The 19,614-nt window shown below is 39.3% G+C and overlaps 1 protein-coding gene across 1 annotated transcript; it reads left to right on the top strand.

The window, feature by feature from the left end:
• Positions 1 to 285: 285 nt before the first annotated feature.
• Positions 286 to 11,599, top strand: LOC110974949 (monocarboxylate transporter 12-like). Its single transcript, XM_022226948.2, has 4 exons — positions 286 to 972; positions 1,704 to 1,847; positions 6,809 to 7,663; positions 9,989 to 11,599. Exons 1-4 carry the CDS (start codon positions 780 to 782, stop codon positions 10,105 to 10,107), a joined length of 1,311 nt encoding a protein of 436 aa, XP_022082640.2. The 5' UTR covers positions 286 to 779; the 3' UTR covers positions 10,108 to 11,599.
• The last annotated feature ends 8,015 nt before the right edge of the window (positions 11,600 to 19,614 follow it).

Below are 19,614 nucleotides of genomic sequence, written 5' to 3'. Positions count from 1 at the left end.
ACGAATTTTCACGATTCCTTCGCATATTTATTTCTATGATGAGTCACCGCGGAGAAATACTACAGTGCGTGCTCACTGGACTATAAACATGCGTAACACGCATAGCCGCGGACGACAGCACGAATTTGAAGAATACTCTCATTCATTGGAAACTCGAAAAATTTCAGTTCCGGATCTTTCTCAGCATTTCTAGTACATCCACATGACACACAATTTTGGCATTTCATGAATCATGAAGAAAGCAGCACAAGCTCTGAATGCGGCATAGGAGACCACACACACAGATCGATCCCCGGTACGCGGTACACTCGAATGTAACTCAATGTTCATGTACATATACATTTACATGTATATGTACGTTTGTAGCGGAACCACTCGCGCAACGGATACCAGTTTCAATGTTTCTCCGGTATTATATGATGCACATTTTGTTTCTCAACAGCACCGCCAGCAGTAAGATTGTGCGATTTTTTCATAAAACTCGAAGACACTGTTGAAAAATTTCGGCAAAATTACAAAAAATACAGACGCGACACAGACGTGATTTGGTGATTAATATATGATGTATTACATAACACACTAAACGGTTTTTCAAAACTTTAAAAACTGTTGGAGTTGGTCTTTCAAATCACACGAGAACACTTTCAGCAATTTCTACAGTTCATTGATGCCAGATGGATGGACACGAACGTTGGCAGTGACGTCAAGCTACAACAGCCAACCTGACTTCAGCTGATTACGGCACCCGTTCAGACTGTACCAAAGAGAGCTAGCGCGCGATGAGTTTGCCGTACACTCGACTTGCTCGCGGTGTTCTCGCGACCATCGCCTCCTTCATGGTCTATATCCTTCACAGGACGGTGGTGAAGGCCTTGGGCATGCTTTTGGTGGCAATTCGGGATGACTTCGAGACCGACACCTGGGTCGCTGGAACGGTGTTTTCCGCAACCGACTGCGTCACCGATATGACTGGTGAGTAGAATACGTAATTATCCTCTGTAACTTCTCTTCCCTTCGTTGATACATCTTTCAAATTCCCCAAACCCATTTCATGACATTCGGGGGGGGGGTAACATTTAAGTACCCCACCAGGACAACGATTGTATAGTTTCAATACGAACCCCAGCGATTTTTCCCTAGGTGGGGGAGTCAATATATATGAATTTTCCATGAGGCCTACTGTTCAACTGAACTCCAGTGACCCAGCGTACGTGTTTGCACAGTGACCGCGATCCAATCACTTGAAGTTTTATTCTTTGAATGCTTCATATGCTGAGAATAGACCATAATTAAGTTTGAACAATAACTTTTGTTGGTTGCATTTTGGATAGTAGCAAAATGTGTACCAGTAGTTTCTCCATGAAGTCGACTAGCCTTTGTTTTGGTAAACATACACTTTTGTATTTGTTGTCGTGCCATGTAGTGTAGTGTAGTGTTGTGTAGTATCGTATGTTATAGTGAAGCGACAGCCATGACTCAGCCATAGCCGAAGCGATAGCTATGGCACGGGCACGGGCAAAGCACAGCACAGCATACTTCTGTCTGTGGCAGCACACTGTTACAGCACTCTTTACTGATCACTGTTGAGGTCCAATGGACTACCAGAAGACTATTATCCATTTAACGGTCAGGGAAGCTATTACGTGCGGTCCTAGCCCTGCACTCAGAGGTCACTTTTGTCGTCGTGTTTGTCCTTGTCGTAGGTCCAATAGTGGGACCCATAGGCAAGCGCTTCGGTTATCGAAGAGTCTGCATGTTTGCCGGGGCGATGACTGCTGCTGCCGTCATCGTGGCTTCACAGGCACCGAGTTTTCTGCTGTTGGCAATCCCACTCATCGGACCAGCAGGTATGCATTTTGTTTGGTTCTTGTTCGACGACTAAGCGCGTACTTGGAAGTTGGAGTTTGCATTACTGGACCGAGCGCAGTCTAGTGTGGCTTTCTTCGTTTTCATGGGCTCCAGCGCTAAACGGGTATATATCCCTTGTCGCTGAAATTGTGGGTAACAGGTGATCCCAAAAGAAAAGAAACCGCAGGAGTGAGAGTAACAATTAGCTGACCCTGAAGCGGACAGGGCCAAGTTGCATAGGTTTACGTGCACTGGCCACTGATCTCTATATCAGTGGCACTGGCACAATGGTCTGCTTGCCTCACCCATGTATAATTAGGGTTCACCAGTGAATAATATTGTGGGAGAAATATTTTTTTTTCTGGTTTAAGCATATTACTTTCTGTTTCATGTGTGTGTCATTATTACCCTTGTAGGCCTATTCTAGTTAAGTTTGAAACTATTTATTCTGGAAAGCATTCGTATTTTGTTCGTTCTATCTTTGTTTAACTACGGAGGAAGGAACGAGCACGCAAATCCATGGAAGTTCTTTGCCTTGCAATATTCATGAACCAACTGTTAGTGTTTTAACATTGACAAAGCAATTAAGGCATGCCATCATGTTCTATTGTACACATTTACTAGTGACAACCAACAGTGTGAAAGTTGCAAAGCAAATAAAGTAATCCTCACTAAATCCCACCAAACATAGTATTCAACTTCAAGGCTCTACAGAACATGCAACGTGCTTCAAGTAATTCCCAAAAAAAATCGAGTAAAGTTAGTTCTTTAGTTTGGGCATTCTTATGCTCCATTTTGGTTGACATAAAACCTCATATTCATGGGAAAGGATACCAGTGCGTTTTTAGAGATGCATGTAAATAGTTTTCCCAGTTAATTAAGTAAACACAAATTCTCAAAAATGACAGAAAGTGTGCATCACCTTAAATTTGACTTCACCGCAGCTTTGCATGTTGTTTGGGGATCATCATTATTATTTACGGTATTTATTACTTTTTGTTATTCATCTGAAGACTTTGGCTATTTATCTAATCCTAAAAAGTCGTGTCGAATTCCAGGCCTGCCACATGTTTTGTGAAAACATTTTTTTTCCAGCTCTGACTCTTCCACAGAGTTTGGAGTAAATTTTGGCACGTAATTTTGTTATAATCAAGATTACATATACTAAACCCTGCAGACTTTTCCCCGCTCCATTTCGTTAGTAAAGTTGTGAACATGTTTAAATTCATCCAGACTATACCAAGTATATTATTTGAGTATCTAGTTATTACAGTTTGAATGACAACACCTAATTTGTAATTAAATTTGTTTACCAACACATCCTATTTGGAAGTAACATCCAATTTGAATTAGAATCAGTTCATTTTAATGACAAGAATGATGGACATCACATCAGTAACGATGAAAAGAGGCATACTCAACGCACGCTTTTACATTTATGGTACGAACCAACTTTGAATGAACGAGCCTCCATCCATCGGGGGGCAGGCACTTGCCTCCATCAAACGGGGGCATACTCAATGCATGCATTTACATTTCTTGTACAACCCAACTGTGAATGAACGCGTCTCCATCAATCGGGGGCGAGGCAGCCACTTGCCTCTATCAAACAGGGGCATACTCAACGCACACTTATCGTTTTACATTTCTTCTACAACCCGATTGTGAATGAACACGCCTCCACCTATCCCGGGCGAGGTAGGCACTCGCCTCCATCAAACAGGGGCATAGTCAACGCACGCTTTTACATTTCTTGTACAACCAAACTGTGAATGAACGCGCCTCCATCTATCGGGGGCGAGGTAGGCACTTGCCTCCATTAAGCGGGGGCGGGCCATGCACTCGCTTTAAATTTCATCTAAGTGGCTCATGTACAATTTGATCTTACAGTGTCAGTACAGTTGATACAATCAACACAGACACAGCTTAATGAAGGCTGCGACTCGCAAGGTCCCCTTGTTACCCACAGTCTCAATTTTTCCGCGTCTGTATGTTTGCCAGTCCCGATGTTCTCTGATCCCTACTTCTCCTTATTTTTTTCTTCACTCGAGCTGGAACAAGATCTGGGGAACTTGAAATAGACCCCCCCGGGAAGCTGCTAATAGGAAGCCTATATTTTTGGCTTAACTTAAGTGACTATTGCGTGCCATGGTACTCTAAATAAAATTTAGGAGGTTGTGGGTGAAAACGTGATGAAATAAAAAAAAAACAAAAACAAATAAATGACTCCGTTATTGTTTCACGGTGGTACACAATGTGGGCATACAAAATTACTATGTCCACACTTGTAATCCCAAGTCCGGGTTAATGGGGTTATCAGATAAATGCAGTTTTTGTGGAATAATATTTTTGGACATTTTTGCATACATATATTTTTTGCAGGAGCGGTGAAAATTAAAGGTTTATGAGTCCGTCCAGGAAAGATTACTTAAGATATTTGATGTTTCACATCGGCCATTAGACTTAAACTTCAGTCTGTATAAATGCAGTGCATCTGTTTAAGGACTTGGAGCAGAAGTAAATGAGATCGGGTCTTTGTGTCGCTTTACAGTAAAATAGTTGTGTAAATTCCTCACCGTCCAAGCAAATGCACAGAGCGGATCAACCTTGACACCGGCATGGATATCTTGTGTGAGGCGGTGCATTACGAGACGCTGTTCATCCTTTCATTGTGTTGAGAACATGGGTCGATCACTGGCATCGGTAACATTTTGCACAAGATATGATGTTGGCATTTATGTTACGAACAACACAAGGCTGCATGATGGTTTCTCAGCCTTGAACCCTTAGCAGCCCGGCCAGCCGGCCCGACCTAGCTTCCATGTACATCTGTCGTCAGCAAAGCATTTTCTCAACTTTTGCGTTTGCAGTAAAATTTTCATGGTTTTGAAACACTACTCAAAAGAATTAGAGGAACAAGAGAACAGAATGTTTTTGTCATGGTCTATATGGGCTACCGTTTCGGAACAAGAGGCATTAAAGTTATGTGAAAATCATTCAGGTGTTGTCAATTGGTTCTCAAACAATACTCAACAATGTTGGTGCAATCATGCGAGTCATTCTGTTCTCTTGTTCCTTAAATTCTTTTGAATAGTGTATTATGTATTCAGTTGAGCTTCACTGTACTGTAAATTACCCCCACCGTACAAGCGACTAGCGTGGAGAAACAGGGAAGACTTATGTGAGAGCGTATTCTTGTTCCAGTTTTGATCCTCTCAGACAATTCCGTTATGATTGAAAAAGTGGTCAAATTGAGCCCATTTTCTCTATATGTTTGAGACAGTCGAGGACAGGAAAACAATTGAACTTATAAGAAGCAATGTTGTTTTCGAATACACAAGAAATATTACATCTTGACAAGCCAAATTGCGCTGTATAGGCCTATTGGCCATGAATTATTGCAGAATTTCATGCAAGTGGTCACACAATGACAAGTAACCACATGTACATGTGCATGTACAGGTACATGTACAGTACATGTGCTTGCACATACACATATGTACGTATGTACAGGAAGTCAGGGTGAAGCTACATGTACAGTGTACACTTAGAAAAACCCGGGTTCGCAAAAGCCACACTAGACTGGGCTCGGTCCAGTTAAACCGGTTTAACACTTTTGAATGACAACTTTCGTCCCACTTAAGTTAACTTTTAGAAGGATATAAAGACAGTACAGGAAGACATCTAAATTTGTAATACATCAATCATAAACCGTCCTTATTTCCGTTGCAAATTAATCCTCTCGCTTCCCAATAATGTGTTTTAAGCGTTTGGATTTGAATTCCATAAAATGGAGAAATTTTCTGTCTTTCCTTTCAAGCAACTACCACCCAAATATGCTACAGAGTCCTTTGCATCTGTGCGAATTTGAATGCATATTACAATCATCAATTGATTACCTAGAAATAACATTCATTTTAGTTTTTAGCAAAGTAATAAAAATATGATGGCGAAATTGGAAAACAAAAAAGTATGCTCATTCATTTTTGCACTCGCCCAGCCAAAAGGTAAGATTATAGTCAAATGAATTCATAAATACAATATTTATATATAAATACAATATCTGGATGGCATACTTGATAACAAGCGTCAAGATGGCAACCTAACTAAATCAAACAGTTTCTATTATGAATGATAAATTGGTGATTTTGAAAACTAGTTTGAACATCTATAAATAATATTTAAGAACAGCAGAATAGGCAATGTGCAGGAAGTGCCTGAAATAACTCAACCCTAAGGCAATTATTATTCTCTTCGTACCAGACTGACAAGAAATCCAGCTGTGGGTATACGCTATTTAGAACAAACTCAAATTGCAATGTCAATGACTCTACAAACACCCAATTCTTCTTAATTGAAAAGAACCTCTAAGGAAAACCTGTTTTCTCTGATTTTATCTGTCCAAATAAATCTTAAAGCATTCAAATCGAATGCAGTGTCATTTGTCTTCAGAGCTCAACTACAACAAACTAAAAGTTCCGTTTTTTCTGTTCATGCTGAGGTGCGAATTTTGAATGTAAATTTCGTCATTCTGAGAAAATAGAGAAAAGGGGGGGGGGGAACCCTCACCTATGTTCGTAGTGGATAAACCTGTGTACACGCCAAACAATGGCTGCATGCATTATTTGGCATACACAGGGTTTATCCACAGTTAACAGGGGGCGAGGGTTCCCGTCGTTTTCTCCGTCTTCTCAGAATGAGGCAATCTACATTCAGGATTGGCATCTTGGTTTGAACAGGAAAAGGGCCTTTGAACTTGAAATAGATGAGCTCTAAAGACAAGTGACATTGCATTCGATTTGCTTTCAGATTTATTTGAACAGATAAAATTAGAGAAAAGGTGGTTTCCTTAGAGGTGCTCTTTAACAAACATAAAACCTACCTCACAATTTAATGGACATTCCTTGGTTTGGGCTTCTGTCAAATTGATTTCCGCCTATCTGCAACTTTTTGCCATCAGCTCTTGGACGCAGCGTTGTCATCATACTCGTCTGTGCAACCCTCAGCAAACATCTGGACAACAGAGAATTTGCTCTGGCATCGGGAATTGCAAAAACGGGCGCCGCCCTGGGCTACACCGCCATACCGCCGGTGGTGCAGCTATGCCTGGATACATATGGATGGAGGGGAACCCTGCTGATCTTGGGTGCACTATGCGCTCACTTGGTAGTGTGCGGCGCTTTGATCGTATCCTCAGAAACAGGGGACGCCGGAACAAATCTTAAAAGTGGCTACCAGTCACTGTCAAATGACGACACATGCCCTGACACAGAAGGATTACAGCAAGAACCGAATCCACAACGCCTCCTGCTGCCACTGAAGTCCTTCTATCAACGCGTGGAGGCTGCTATTGGTCTATCCGTGATATTTGACTTTAACTTTTGGAGAGCGACACAAATAAATATCATAAGTAAGATTGCACTGATGGCCTGGGTAATTTATTTTGTACCACACGCAGAAAACAGGGGATTTTCGGGAGAAACTGCTGCGCTGATGGTTACAGTAGCAGGAGTGGGTCATCTTGCTGGCATCCTTATCGGTAGCTTGCTTGTTTTTAAAGGAATCCTGTCCAGTATGGGCTGCCTTATGTTAGCGATTCCTTTCACTGCAGTGCCGCTATGCATCGATACCTGGATGACCAGTAGGTGGTTAATGACGGCCAATGCCACGGTTCTCATGCTCGCCCTTGGCTGCTCGTTCACGATGTCCACGGTCGTGCTGAAGGACGTACTCGGAGACGAGAAATTCACTTCCGCCATCGGTTGGATGACTTTCTTCTCTGGCCTCTTCAAATTGCTGGGTGGCTTCATTCCAGGTGAAGAAAACACCCCCTAACCACGCTTCCCGATCAATATATCCCAGAGAAATATAAAATCTCCGTATTGGAGACGAATTCGGTACCTTTTCCTCGGATTTTCCTATGGTACTCTGTAATGTTGGAAAGCAATATGTTTGGTACAGTACAATAGTTGTATTACAGTGGGTTACCGCCATTGGCAGGGGCCAAAGCTACTTTACTAGTGACGGCATTTCCGTTCTCTTCATTTTGTCCCCAGCCCTTCATTTGTTTATTGGCTTTTTCGCAAGTTGCAAAAAATGCATTACTTTTGTTTTTTTTCTTTGGCTTGTTTGCAAGCTGGAAAAAGGCATTATATGTACTTCTGTTCTGCTGTTTGGCTTTTGTGCAAGTTCCGAAAAAGGCACTCTGTTTGTTCCTTTTTTTTTCTTCATCATCTTCATCTGCCCAAATCCCCTTCCTTTGTACACGTTTCTTCCACCACCATCTTTAGTCCCTTAGAAACTTTAGATCTCCATCAAACTTACATCAGTGAAGGACCCTTGTGTAAAAATGTATCTATAACAATGACGTAATGATTACTTTGTCTAGTGATTTATTATTGATTTTTTAATAGTTATTTCAGCCCATTGACTTTGTACACGTTTTCATGACACTATTTTGGTCATTTGCTGACCTTCAATTGTAACCAAAGTTACAGCCGACAAAGACCCTGATACAAAATAAGTCCAAATTTATGACGTCATGATGCCATTATAATTTTTTAAATTGATCTTTTAATATTTAATTTGCCCCATAGGTTTTGTACAAGTTTTTCAAGTGCCAGACATTGGGACTTTGTTTACTATAATTGATTTCATATTGGTGAACACTTGTAGTCGCCCACGTAGAGAGGGTCCCACACCAGAATCGTCATAATGGCATTATCAGGGGTCACGTGACATGAGATTAAGGAGGCATTTTTTCCATAGGTTTTGTACACGTTGTTTTTACTTCACTTTACACGTGACGAGTCACGTGACATTAAGGGTGCACTTTTCAAAGCACTTTATCTCGTGACGTTTATATCTGGCTGAATTTAAACCTTGCAGATATCTTGAAAGGGGAAGGCTTTAGACGAACATAGACCTTAAGTGATGATGACGTCATCATGTGACATGTGACGTGACATTACAGGTGCACTCTTCAAAACACTATATCTTGTTAAGTACATGTCTGATTGGTTTGAACATTGCTGAGATCTTGAATGGAAGTGATTACAACGGGTATTGACCTGATGTGATGACGCCATCATGCAGGTCACTTGGTATGTGGAATGTACAAAGCACCATATCTTCTTAATTGCATGTCGTATTGTGTTCAAACTTTGCTGATATCTTGAAAGGATAGTGACGTAGGAGAATATTGACCTCATGCGGAGTGACATCATCAGGTTAGAAACCAAGTGACATTAGAGTTTCATTTTTTACAGCCCTTTTTTGTGATGAACATGTCCAATTGGGTAGAAATTCGGTAGGTAGCGAGAACTGGACGAGTTACCTACGGAGTGAAGTGATGTTAAAGGTGCACACTTTATTCTCAATATTTTCTAATGTCCAGAAGGGTTTGCACATTTTGTCATTATGACGTCACCAAAGAAAATATTAGAATTATATTTACAAATAGGTCATTTGGGAGGCATTTTGTGGTAACTTTTTCAGCATTAGGGAGACATTGACTTTTAGGGGGACATTTCAGTGTTTCCTTATTTTCAAACTACCAGAAGGAGGCCGAATTTCACCGTCCAAATTTTGAGAGATGAGAGATCAGGGTCCAAAATGAAAACATACAAAGTTTGGTTCAGATCAGGCTAAGGAATATTTAATTACGATACAGTACATTTAGAAATATTTTGTGCACGTTCTTATGGGAATGTCTCCCTAGTGACCCGTTAGCGGTAATTATTATATCTGTAAATATTTGTAGCTCTGGGGTAGATCTTTGAGGAAAAAGTGAGAAACGGAAATGTAATATTATATCAAACAATTAGATGCCTTTTTCTTGATAAAAATAAGAAAATGAGGAAAAGCCCTTTGCTCTGTCCTAAAGATAGACGGACCTTTAGTGTTTTCTTGCTTCATTGATGCTGAACCAAAACTTTCTTCAAAAAAAATGTTTACCCTCAATATACACATCAATGGTATGGGAAATTCGGTAGGTACTTTTCTGATGTGATAAAATCTGAAACAAATCTCTAAAATTGAAAAAAAAAAACACTCTCTCCCAAACCTCAGTCAGTAAAGCATGGCTTTTGTAGCAATGGGTTTTTCATTTATTGTTGTTCATTTCGTCTCCCGTGTTCAGGTTGGGTGTTTGATCACAGCGGCAGCTTTGAGGTTGGATTCGCCATCATAGGCGCTACGCAGTTCATACCGTTGATACCAATTATCGCTCAGAGACTGCTGTGCTCCAAAACAAATTAAACGATCCAGCTTATTCTGTTGAAAAATTTACACTCATCAGAAGTCTACTCCATGGGAATATGATGACAGCAATAAGCCCTTTGCACAGCTCTGTAAAACACGGGTGGATGTTAAAAAAAATCTCGACGTAGGTAATAGATAAAACATAATGTTGGTGTGGAGACCAAAGCAGGCAGTCTTCTTAATTAGGAAATGACCACAAAGACGTAATCGCAAGTGCAGTGAGGGCAATGCCGTTCTTTATTAAGCGTTCATTAGCATATCTGAAGTATAGTAGTCACAATAGCATGGCATTTTAAGTGAAATATGTATGCTTACTGCAAATTTAAACCTTTCAAATGGAGCCGTTCTTTCCGTCATACTTCAAAGAGGTATATAGATCTAAGGCACCAATGTTCCATTCAACATACAACTTATTAATTTTGGATTTTGCCCTGCCCGGAGTGTATTTAACAGTGTATACTCAGTGTATGCCCCGAAGGCTTGTAAAAAATCCCACAAGCGTACTTGCGTGGGACTCGAAACCACGACTTCCTGCTAACTTGTGCAGACGTCTTGACCACTCGACCACCGATTTTGCCGATTTCGGCTGGCTGGTTCGAATCAGATGTAGCATTTAATTCAATTTACGACAAATACGACTTATTCCGATATAGATGTAAATACCAGTTTCACGTTACAGGTTAACACTGTTCCTTTTTTAGTTTATGTCATTGCCAAATTAAGCAATGACCTATATAAACTCGTAGCCGGTTTGAAGCTTACCCAGGATGGAAAACATCGAAACTTTGTTTCCCCAATGAATTTTACTATTCTTTTCTACAAAAATTTCAGTTAAAGTACATTTCATTTTAACATAAAATCTTATCAGAAAATCAGCAACAGCGGCATATAGACGAAGGGTGATGTAATACTGTCTGATAGCAAAATGTCGAATTGGTCAAATATTTTTGCAATTGTCTTTTATTTTGCGGGGAAAGACGTCAGCATCATTTTTAACATATTATTTTTAAGGAGTATTGAGGTTACAGTAATCTCTCTCAGCGGTTAATCTTATCAGAATTTTTTAAATATTGGTAGTGGGTTATAACTATTATTCCAGGGAATAGTTGATTAACTTGATATTTTTGAGATATGTGGTTTGAAACATGTTATATCTTGTCGGTCTTGGAAATATAATTTAGATTTTAAAGGCGACTTTGCCCAAAGATTTAATAGTTACAATATTATTAGTTATGCGTTTGATCTTTTCATCCTTATTGAGAAATTCGATTTTCAAGTGTTAGGCCTAATCAAGGAATTTCAGCTTTGTTATCCTTTTCTTGAGGAATAACCTAGATTACCAATGTTAAGAACAACCACTTTAGTGATGTTGATTGTCTAATATAGAATGATAGAAGCCGAAATAGTGTCCTGACAACATCGGAAATACCGAAAAACGCGTTTTTGAGTACCAAACTTAAAGGAGTTTTGCTGAATTGCGAAACAAAAATCGTGAATGTGAATATAATTACGTGTAAATGTAATATTAATTACGTGTAAATGTACTTCAAAATCGAGGCATGATAAACCTGTGTAAGAGAATTATATTACTCACTTTAAGGTACAGGGAAAAAGTGACTCCAAACACTTCAACCGACATGACCGACAAGAAGATTCCGGGATGACTGAATGAGTCATTTACAATTTCAATGTTTACAAAGAAGAACTCGGTGCATTTTGACCCAAACAAGCTATGCATTCTTCTACCACGGGCGGATGTTTTCGGTGCTGGGGCACTCTAAACCATACAATAGCACTGAAAGTTGAATCAGTTTCAGTAGATATAAGAAACATGTGCCCCATGATGAGTCGCTTGGGACATTTTTAGACTTTTAAAGCCGAGATGCAGGGACCCTCAAAACTTTGATTGAAATACTGACCACGTTACTAGCGTGCACACCGGAAAGGCCGCAAATAGGAGGCATGACTGGCCAGACATAAATCTTGTATGACAACACGACTGACCGAGTTGGACCGTTTTCAGACATTTTAAAGAGAACCAACTTTTACTGGGGGAAAAAAAAAACCTTCAAAGTCCATACACATATATACAAACCAGAAAGCATTTCTCTCAGACTTGTTTTTTTTTTCGTTCGATAATATTCCTCCAATCTTTTAAAATAAGGAATCTAGACTTCTAACAGTGGTCAAAGAAACACGTGCCCTTTTGGATACAATTGCAGACCTTTATAGTTGATTTATATAGATACCCAAGTTTGATGATAAAGAGGCGTATTAACTAATGTACGTGGCAAATCTGGAAATGAAACCTGTACATGTATCTGTGGATAAAGAATATATGATGAATGTATGACACTACGCATGGTCGATTTGTAACGCATTTGGACTTTTAAAGCTCAATATACTGAGACAAAGGCATGGCAGACCATGTAACATCAAACCAAATAAGAAGCTATTGGAAAATCAAGAGATGAGATGCAAGGCTGACTAAACTTTCCACCTTTGTCTCACAAATCTCGCTCAGATGATTTCAATTTTGGAAATGAAACTTTTACTAGTGGATCTTTGAAAATTCCAATTCATGTGGCACCAACATATGCAGAATGGACCCTTTCAGAAGTTTTATGTTCAAATAGAGGGACCAATCTTTGCCCAGGAAGTAGCCCAGTAACCCGTCGATAAATAGATCATTTCACAAATTACAAGCTGAAGAACTAAAACTCTTTCGCTGAAATTTCCCTAACTAAAGGAAACAAGAATGCGAAACTTACGTCAATGGATAAAAGAGCATGTGGCTTTTCAGATGCCACTACGATTGCCAGATGTGGACAATTTTCGTGCCTCTCATGCTCAATTACATGGCGGCAATTTGTGCGGGAAGAGAACCTGTAACGTGTGTACTATTAGCGAGTTGCACAAACATTGCTAGCAATAGAACACAAACACCTGCCTTCTTTAGGGATGTTCCCCTAACTAAACGTGATATGGATATGAAACGTACGTCACGGATAAAAGATAATGTGCCTTTCAGATGCCATCGCGATTACCAGATCTGGACAAATTTCAGGCCTTTTTTGCTCGAATATATTGAGCTATTTTCCGCGGGAAGAGGACTTGCAGCGGTGCATAAAGGGAGAATTCCACAAATCACTAGATCAAAAATTCCCTCCTTCGTTTGGGGAATATTTCCCTAACCAGTAATAATATGGATATAATATGTTTATCAATAGATATAGTCACATGTGCCCAGGAATATGTCACCCACGATCGCCACATTTGGACAATTTTGATGAATTTTTGAAAACCTTTTAGACCTTTTAAGCTCAAACACACAAAGAAATCTTTGTGCTAGAATTGGGCCGGTAATGTTTTGACGAAGGTGAACTGCACAAACATAGCATTCACTGGGAAACGAACTACTGCCTTCTTTTGGGCTGTTTTGGACACTAAAAGAAATATAGATATGAATGTATGAATATATATATATATATATATACATATGGATATAAAATACATCAATAGTAGAGGAATATATGCCCTTGCAGATCGCCTGATTTGGATAATTTTGAAACATTTGAAATCGAACAGATTGAGCCATCTTGGTACGGGAAGAGGACCGGAAAAGTGTGAAAAAGCGGTGAATTGCACAGAAATAGCAAACGCTGCGGAAAACAGTACTGAGCCTGATGCGTATATTTCCCTTAACAGATAAAATATGGATGTGAAATTTAAATCAATAAATAGAAGAAAATGTGCCCTTCAGATGCCAACATGATTGCAAGATTTGTACAATTTTCAGAAATTTTTATAATCGAACATATTTAGGCATCTTTGCGCAGGAAGACGACTGGAAGCGTGTTGACAAAGGGAGAAGAAGCAAGCACCAGGAAAGGAACCCCTCCCTTCTTCCGCAGATATTTCCCTAACTACCAGAAATGTGGACATGAAACGGACAACAATGGATAGAAAATGTGCTCTGCGTGGAGGGGGTGGCCTTTTTGTAGAGGACACTGGAACTAATTAAGATGCCACCATGATGGACATTGGACTTGGACATTACTGAGACATTTATAATATATTTCGCAATCTTTGCGCGGGAAGCTGGCCTGAAACGTTACACAGACATAGCAAACACCACGAAAAGAATACTAAATTTCTTGTGTATATTTTCGATAAATTATGGATATATATATACAATTTTAATCAATAAATAGGAACATGTACCCTTTAACATGCCAAATATACGGAGGCATCTATGCACGGGATGAGGAAAAATTGTTTAAAAAATAGCAAGCACTACGACAGTAACTCTCGCCTTCCTCCGCAGATATTCCCCCAACTAAAGTAAACATTGATATGAAACTTGGCTCAATCGATAGAGAATCATTCAGACGCCACCAAGATTGCCAGATATGCACAATTTTTTAAGCCCTTTATGTGGCACCATGATTGCCATACTTGTTCAATGCTCCAATACATGAAGCCATTTATGCACGAAAAGAAGCCGCGTATAGACAAACGCAAATGTGCACAAAATAGCAAGTAGTATGATAAGATCCCTAACTCAAGCAATTATGGATATAAGCTTCCATTGATAGAAGATTTTTTGAGCGTTCTGATGCCAGCAGGATTGTTTTATTATCTAAACGCGGACAAAGACCTGTAACGAGCGTTTTGATGCCACGGAGATTTGGACAATTTTTAGCTATCTAAGTTGCAATATAGGGAGAGATTTTTCCATGGGAAGAATTGCAAGATTTAGACAATATTCAGGCATATTATGCTGCAAACTTTGGAGTCATCCAAGCGCTTTAGAAGGATGCGTAAAGTTAAGACAAGTAGAATATTTGATAATATAGCAAGCAACAAGACAAGAATGCATATTTCTATAACTAAAGCAAATATGGATAAGAAACTTACGTCAATAGATGGAGGTTCTTAAACCGTTTTAATCGGCACCACAATGGCCGGATGTGGTAATTTCTTTTACACATTTTATGCTTCAATATATGGAGCCATTTATGCCAGGGAAAAGGACATGTAACGTGTAGACCAGCTGATAATTGTAGGCAAAAAGGAAATAGTAGAAAAAACAATCTGCCTTGTTTAGTTGATATTTCCCTAACTAATGCAAATGTAGACATGAAACCCAAGAAAATGGAAGATATTTCAAGCGTTTAGCTGCCACCAGGTTTACCAGATTTGAACAATTTTCAGACATGATATCCTAAAATATGTGGAAACCTTGCACGGCTAGAGGTTATAGGCAAGTGGAAAATTACACAAAAATAGCAAGCAATAGGCAAGCAGATCATTCCCTAACAAGAGCGCATAATATGAATATTAAACCTACCTCATTAGGTTGAAGATCTTGAGACCTTGCAGATGCTACCAAGATTGCCAGATTTTAACAAGTTTCAGACGTTTTATCACCAAAAACATGGAGCCAAATTTGTGCGGGAAGAGGACGTCAAACCTATGGGCAAGCGGAAAATTACACAAAATATCACGCAGTAGGACAAGACATCCTGCATTCGTCCGTGAATATTATAATTATTATTATCTAAAGCAAAAATAGAAAATATAGATAAGACTGATAAAAGATCTTGTAAGCATAGAGATGAAAAAAAGAATTGCCATATTTGCAAAAATTTTCAGGCATTTTAAAATCTGATATTTGGAGGCAACATTGCGAAGGAAGAGCTTATGCAACGTGTAGGGAGCTAGCTGTACGACAAAACCCTTGCCTATTTCCGCAGATAATTTCCTAACTGGAGCAAATATGGACATGAAACCTACATCATTAGGTTGAGGATCTTGAACAACCAGATTTTCACAATTTCCATACATTTTATCCTCTAAAATAAGGAGCCAACTTTGCGTGGGAAGAGGTCGTGAAACGTGTAAGCAGGCAGAAATATTCTACGCAAAAGCTATCAGTACGACAATAAGTCTTGTTTACTTCCGCAATAATTTCTCTAACTGGAGAAAACATGGATGTGAAACCTACATCGTTAACTGGAGCATCATGAACCCGTTCAGATGGTACCAGGATTGCCAGATTTGGACAAGTTTCAGACATTTTATCCTTTAAAATTTGGAACCAATTTTGCGTGGGAAGATTTTGTGTAGGGTACAGGTAGGCGGAAAAATGGCACACAAATTGCAAAATATACGAAACAATGCCCATTTCCGCAGATATTTCCGTCACTGGAGCAAATATGGAAATGAAACATATATGATGGCGGATGATCAGGTGTTTTATGACGCGATATGTGGACTCATTTTTGAGCAGGAACACGACCTATATATATCTATAGATCTATATTTTCAGACAAATAAAAAATCGCACAAACTAGCAAGTAATACTGCCTGCTTTTGAGGATATTTTCCTAACTGAAACGAATATGTATATGAAACCTACATCAATAGATACCGCCAAGACGGCCAGATTAGGAAATTTGTCAAGTCTTTTATGATAAAACACATGGAAGCAATTGTGGCATGGAACATGACCAACAATGAGCAGACGAAGCGGGAATTCAGTAAAAAATACTGTAAGAAAAATAAGAACTTGTGCCTTCGTTCGCAGGTATTTTCCCAAAGTAAAGCGAATAAGGAGATGAAACTTACATCAATGGATAGTGGGACATTCGCCCTTTTAGATGCCACCAAGATGGCCATATTCGGACAATTGTTAAGTCTTTGAAGATCGATTACATGGAGGCAACTGGGAGGGAACAGAACCAAGAATATGCAGACGAAGCGGCAATTTCAGAATTCCATAAAACGAATAGGGATACGAAACTTCAAACAATGGATATAAAAAAAAATTGACCTTTCATATTCCAACAAGATGGCCAGATTTGCGGTTTTATTATGACACGCTATCCATCTTTGGTCGCTAACACGACCTGTAATGTACAGACAAATTAGAAATCGCGCATAGCAGCGAGTAATACGATCAGAACTTTTGCCTGCGTTAGATATCTTCATAACGAATATGGATATTAAAATTATATCAATGAGAGGAAACACATTCCCACTTTCAGATGCCTCCAAGTTGGCCCGATTTGGACAATTGTCAAGTATTTTATGATCAAATATATGGAGGCAACTTTAGGAGGGAACAGGGCCAAGAATTTGCGGACGAAACGGGAATTCCATAAAAAATAGCACGGGAAAATGAGTTTACGTGCTTCTTTCGAGGATATTTTCCTAAATAAAACGAATATTGATATGAAATATACATCAATGGATAGAGGGATATTCACCCTCTCAGATGCCACCACAATGGCCAGATTTCGGGCCAGATTTCAGATGTTTTATGACGCGACATGTGGAGCCCTCTTTACAAGGGAACACGACCTGTAATGTGCAGACAAAGGGAAATTACACAAAATAGCAATTATTACGATCGAAATTGTTGTCTTCTATCGCAAATATTTTTTCCTAACTACAACAAGTATATATGAAACCTACATCAATAGATAGAGGGACTTTTGCCCTTTTAGATGTCACAAATATTGCCAGATTTAAAAAAACAAATTCGGGTCTTTTATGATTCATTATATTGAGGCATCGTTGGACAGGAACACGACCTGTAATGCAGAAACAAATTGAAAATTTCACGCATATTTTCCCAACTAAAACGAATATGGATATAAAACCTACATCAATGAAAAGACAAACATATGATCTTTCAGATGCCACAAGGATTGCCGGATTTGAACAATTTTCAGGTTCGTTATGATGCTATATATGGATCCACGTTTGGGCAGAAACTTGACCAATTCTGTGCAAGAAAAGCGGGAATTCCCGAAAAATTTGAAGCACCACAGTCAGAACTTCCACCTCCTCTCCCGGATATTTTCCTAAATACAAGAAGTATACATATCAAACCTACATCAATGACATGGGGACATTCGCCCTTTCAGATGCCACCAGGATTGCCAATTTCAGACAATTTTCAGGTCTTACATATCGATATGAAACTTACTATCGATATGGAAAGGGGAAAATTCCAGCTTTCAGATGACACTAAGATTGCCAGATTTGTTCTTTATCATGCGATATATGGAGCCAATTTCGGGCGAAAAACTAGACCGATAATGTGCAGACAAAGCAGGAATTCTAGAAAAATAGGAAGCACCAGAATCAAAACTTCAGCCTTCTCTCCCAGATATTTCACTAACTACAACGTATATATATATGAAACATATATCAATGGTTAGATGTACATTCGCCCTTTCAGGTGACACCAATATCGCCAGATTCGGACAATTTTCATGTCTTTTATGATGCCATATGGACGGGAAGACGACCTGTAATGTGCACACAAATGGAAAATTGCACAGTAGCAATTAATACAATCCGAACGTCTGGATATTTTCCTAACTAAGACGAATATGGAAATGAAACTTGCATCAATGGAAAGAGGACCATTGCACCATTCCAATGAAACATAATTGGCAGATTTGGACACTTTTCAGGTCTTTTATGATGCGATATATGAGCCAACTTTGGACGGGAACACGACCTGTAAGGTGCGCACAAATGGAAAATTGCATTTAGTAGCAATTAGTACGAGCTGAACTACTGTCTTCTTTTAGGAAGATTATCCTTACTAAACCAAATATGGATATGAAGCTTACATCAATGGAAAGAGGAACACTCCCCCTTCAGATGCCACCACAATCGTCAGATTCTGACAATGTTCAGGTCTTTTCTGACGCGATATATGGAACTAAGTTGGTTGCGAAAACTAAAACAATCATGTGCAGACTGAGCGGGAATTCTAGAAAAATAGCAAGCAGCAGAATCAGTACTCCTTCCCTCTTTCACAGATAGTTTCCTAACTAAAACAAATATGGATATAAAAACTTACATCAATGGAAAGTGGAACATTCTCCCTTTTCGATGTCATCGAGAGTGCCAGATTTGACCAATTTTCAGGTCTTTGAGGACGCGATATATAGAACCAACTTTGGACGGGAAGACAACCTGTCAGGTGCACACAAATAGAAAATTGTACTAGTTAGCAATTAGTACGATCTTAACTCCTGTCTTCTTTCTGGGATATTTTCCTTACTAAAACGAATATGGATATGAAATATACATCAATGGAAAGAGGAACATTCCCCTTTCTGATGTTACCGAGAATGCCAGATTTGGACAATTTTCATGTCTTTTATGACGTGATATCTGGAACCAACTTTGGACAGGAAGACGACCTGTAAGGTGCACACAAATAGAATATTGCACTAAGTAGCAACTAGTACGAGCTGAACTCCTTCCCTCTTTCACAGATAGTTTCATGACTAAAACGAATATGGATATGAAACTTACATCAATCGGAAGTGGAACATTCCCCCTTTCAGATGCCACCAAGATTGCCAGATTTGGACAATTGCAATGTCTTTTATGACGTGATATATGGAACCAAGTTGGTTACAGAAACTAAACCAATCATATGCAGACTGAGCGGGAATTGTACAAAATAGC

The sequence above is a fragment of the Acanthaster planci genome, linkage group LG20 (assembly GCF_054643075.1).
Source record: "Acanthaster planci isolate LZ-2023a linkage group LG20, COTS_SCS, whole genome shotgun sequence".
NCBI classification, from domain to species: domain Eukaryota; kingdom Metazoa; phylum Echinodermata; class Asteroidea; order Valvatida; family Acanthasteridae; genus Acanthaster; species Acanthaster planci.
The sequence above is the reverse complement of the archived record's forward strand: the minus strand, read 5'-3'. Positions and strand labels throughout refer to the sequence as shown.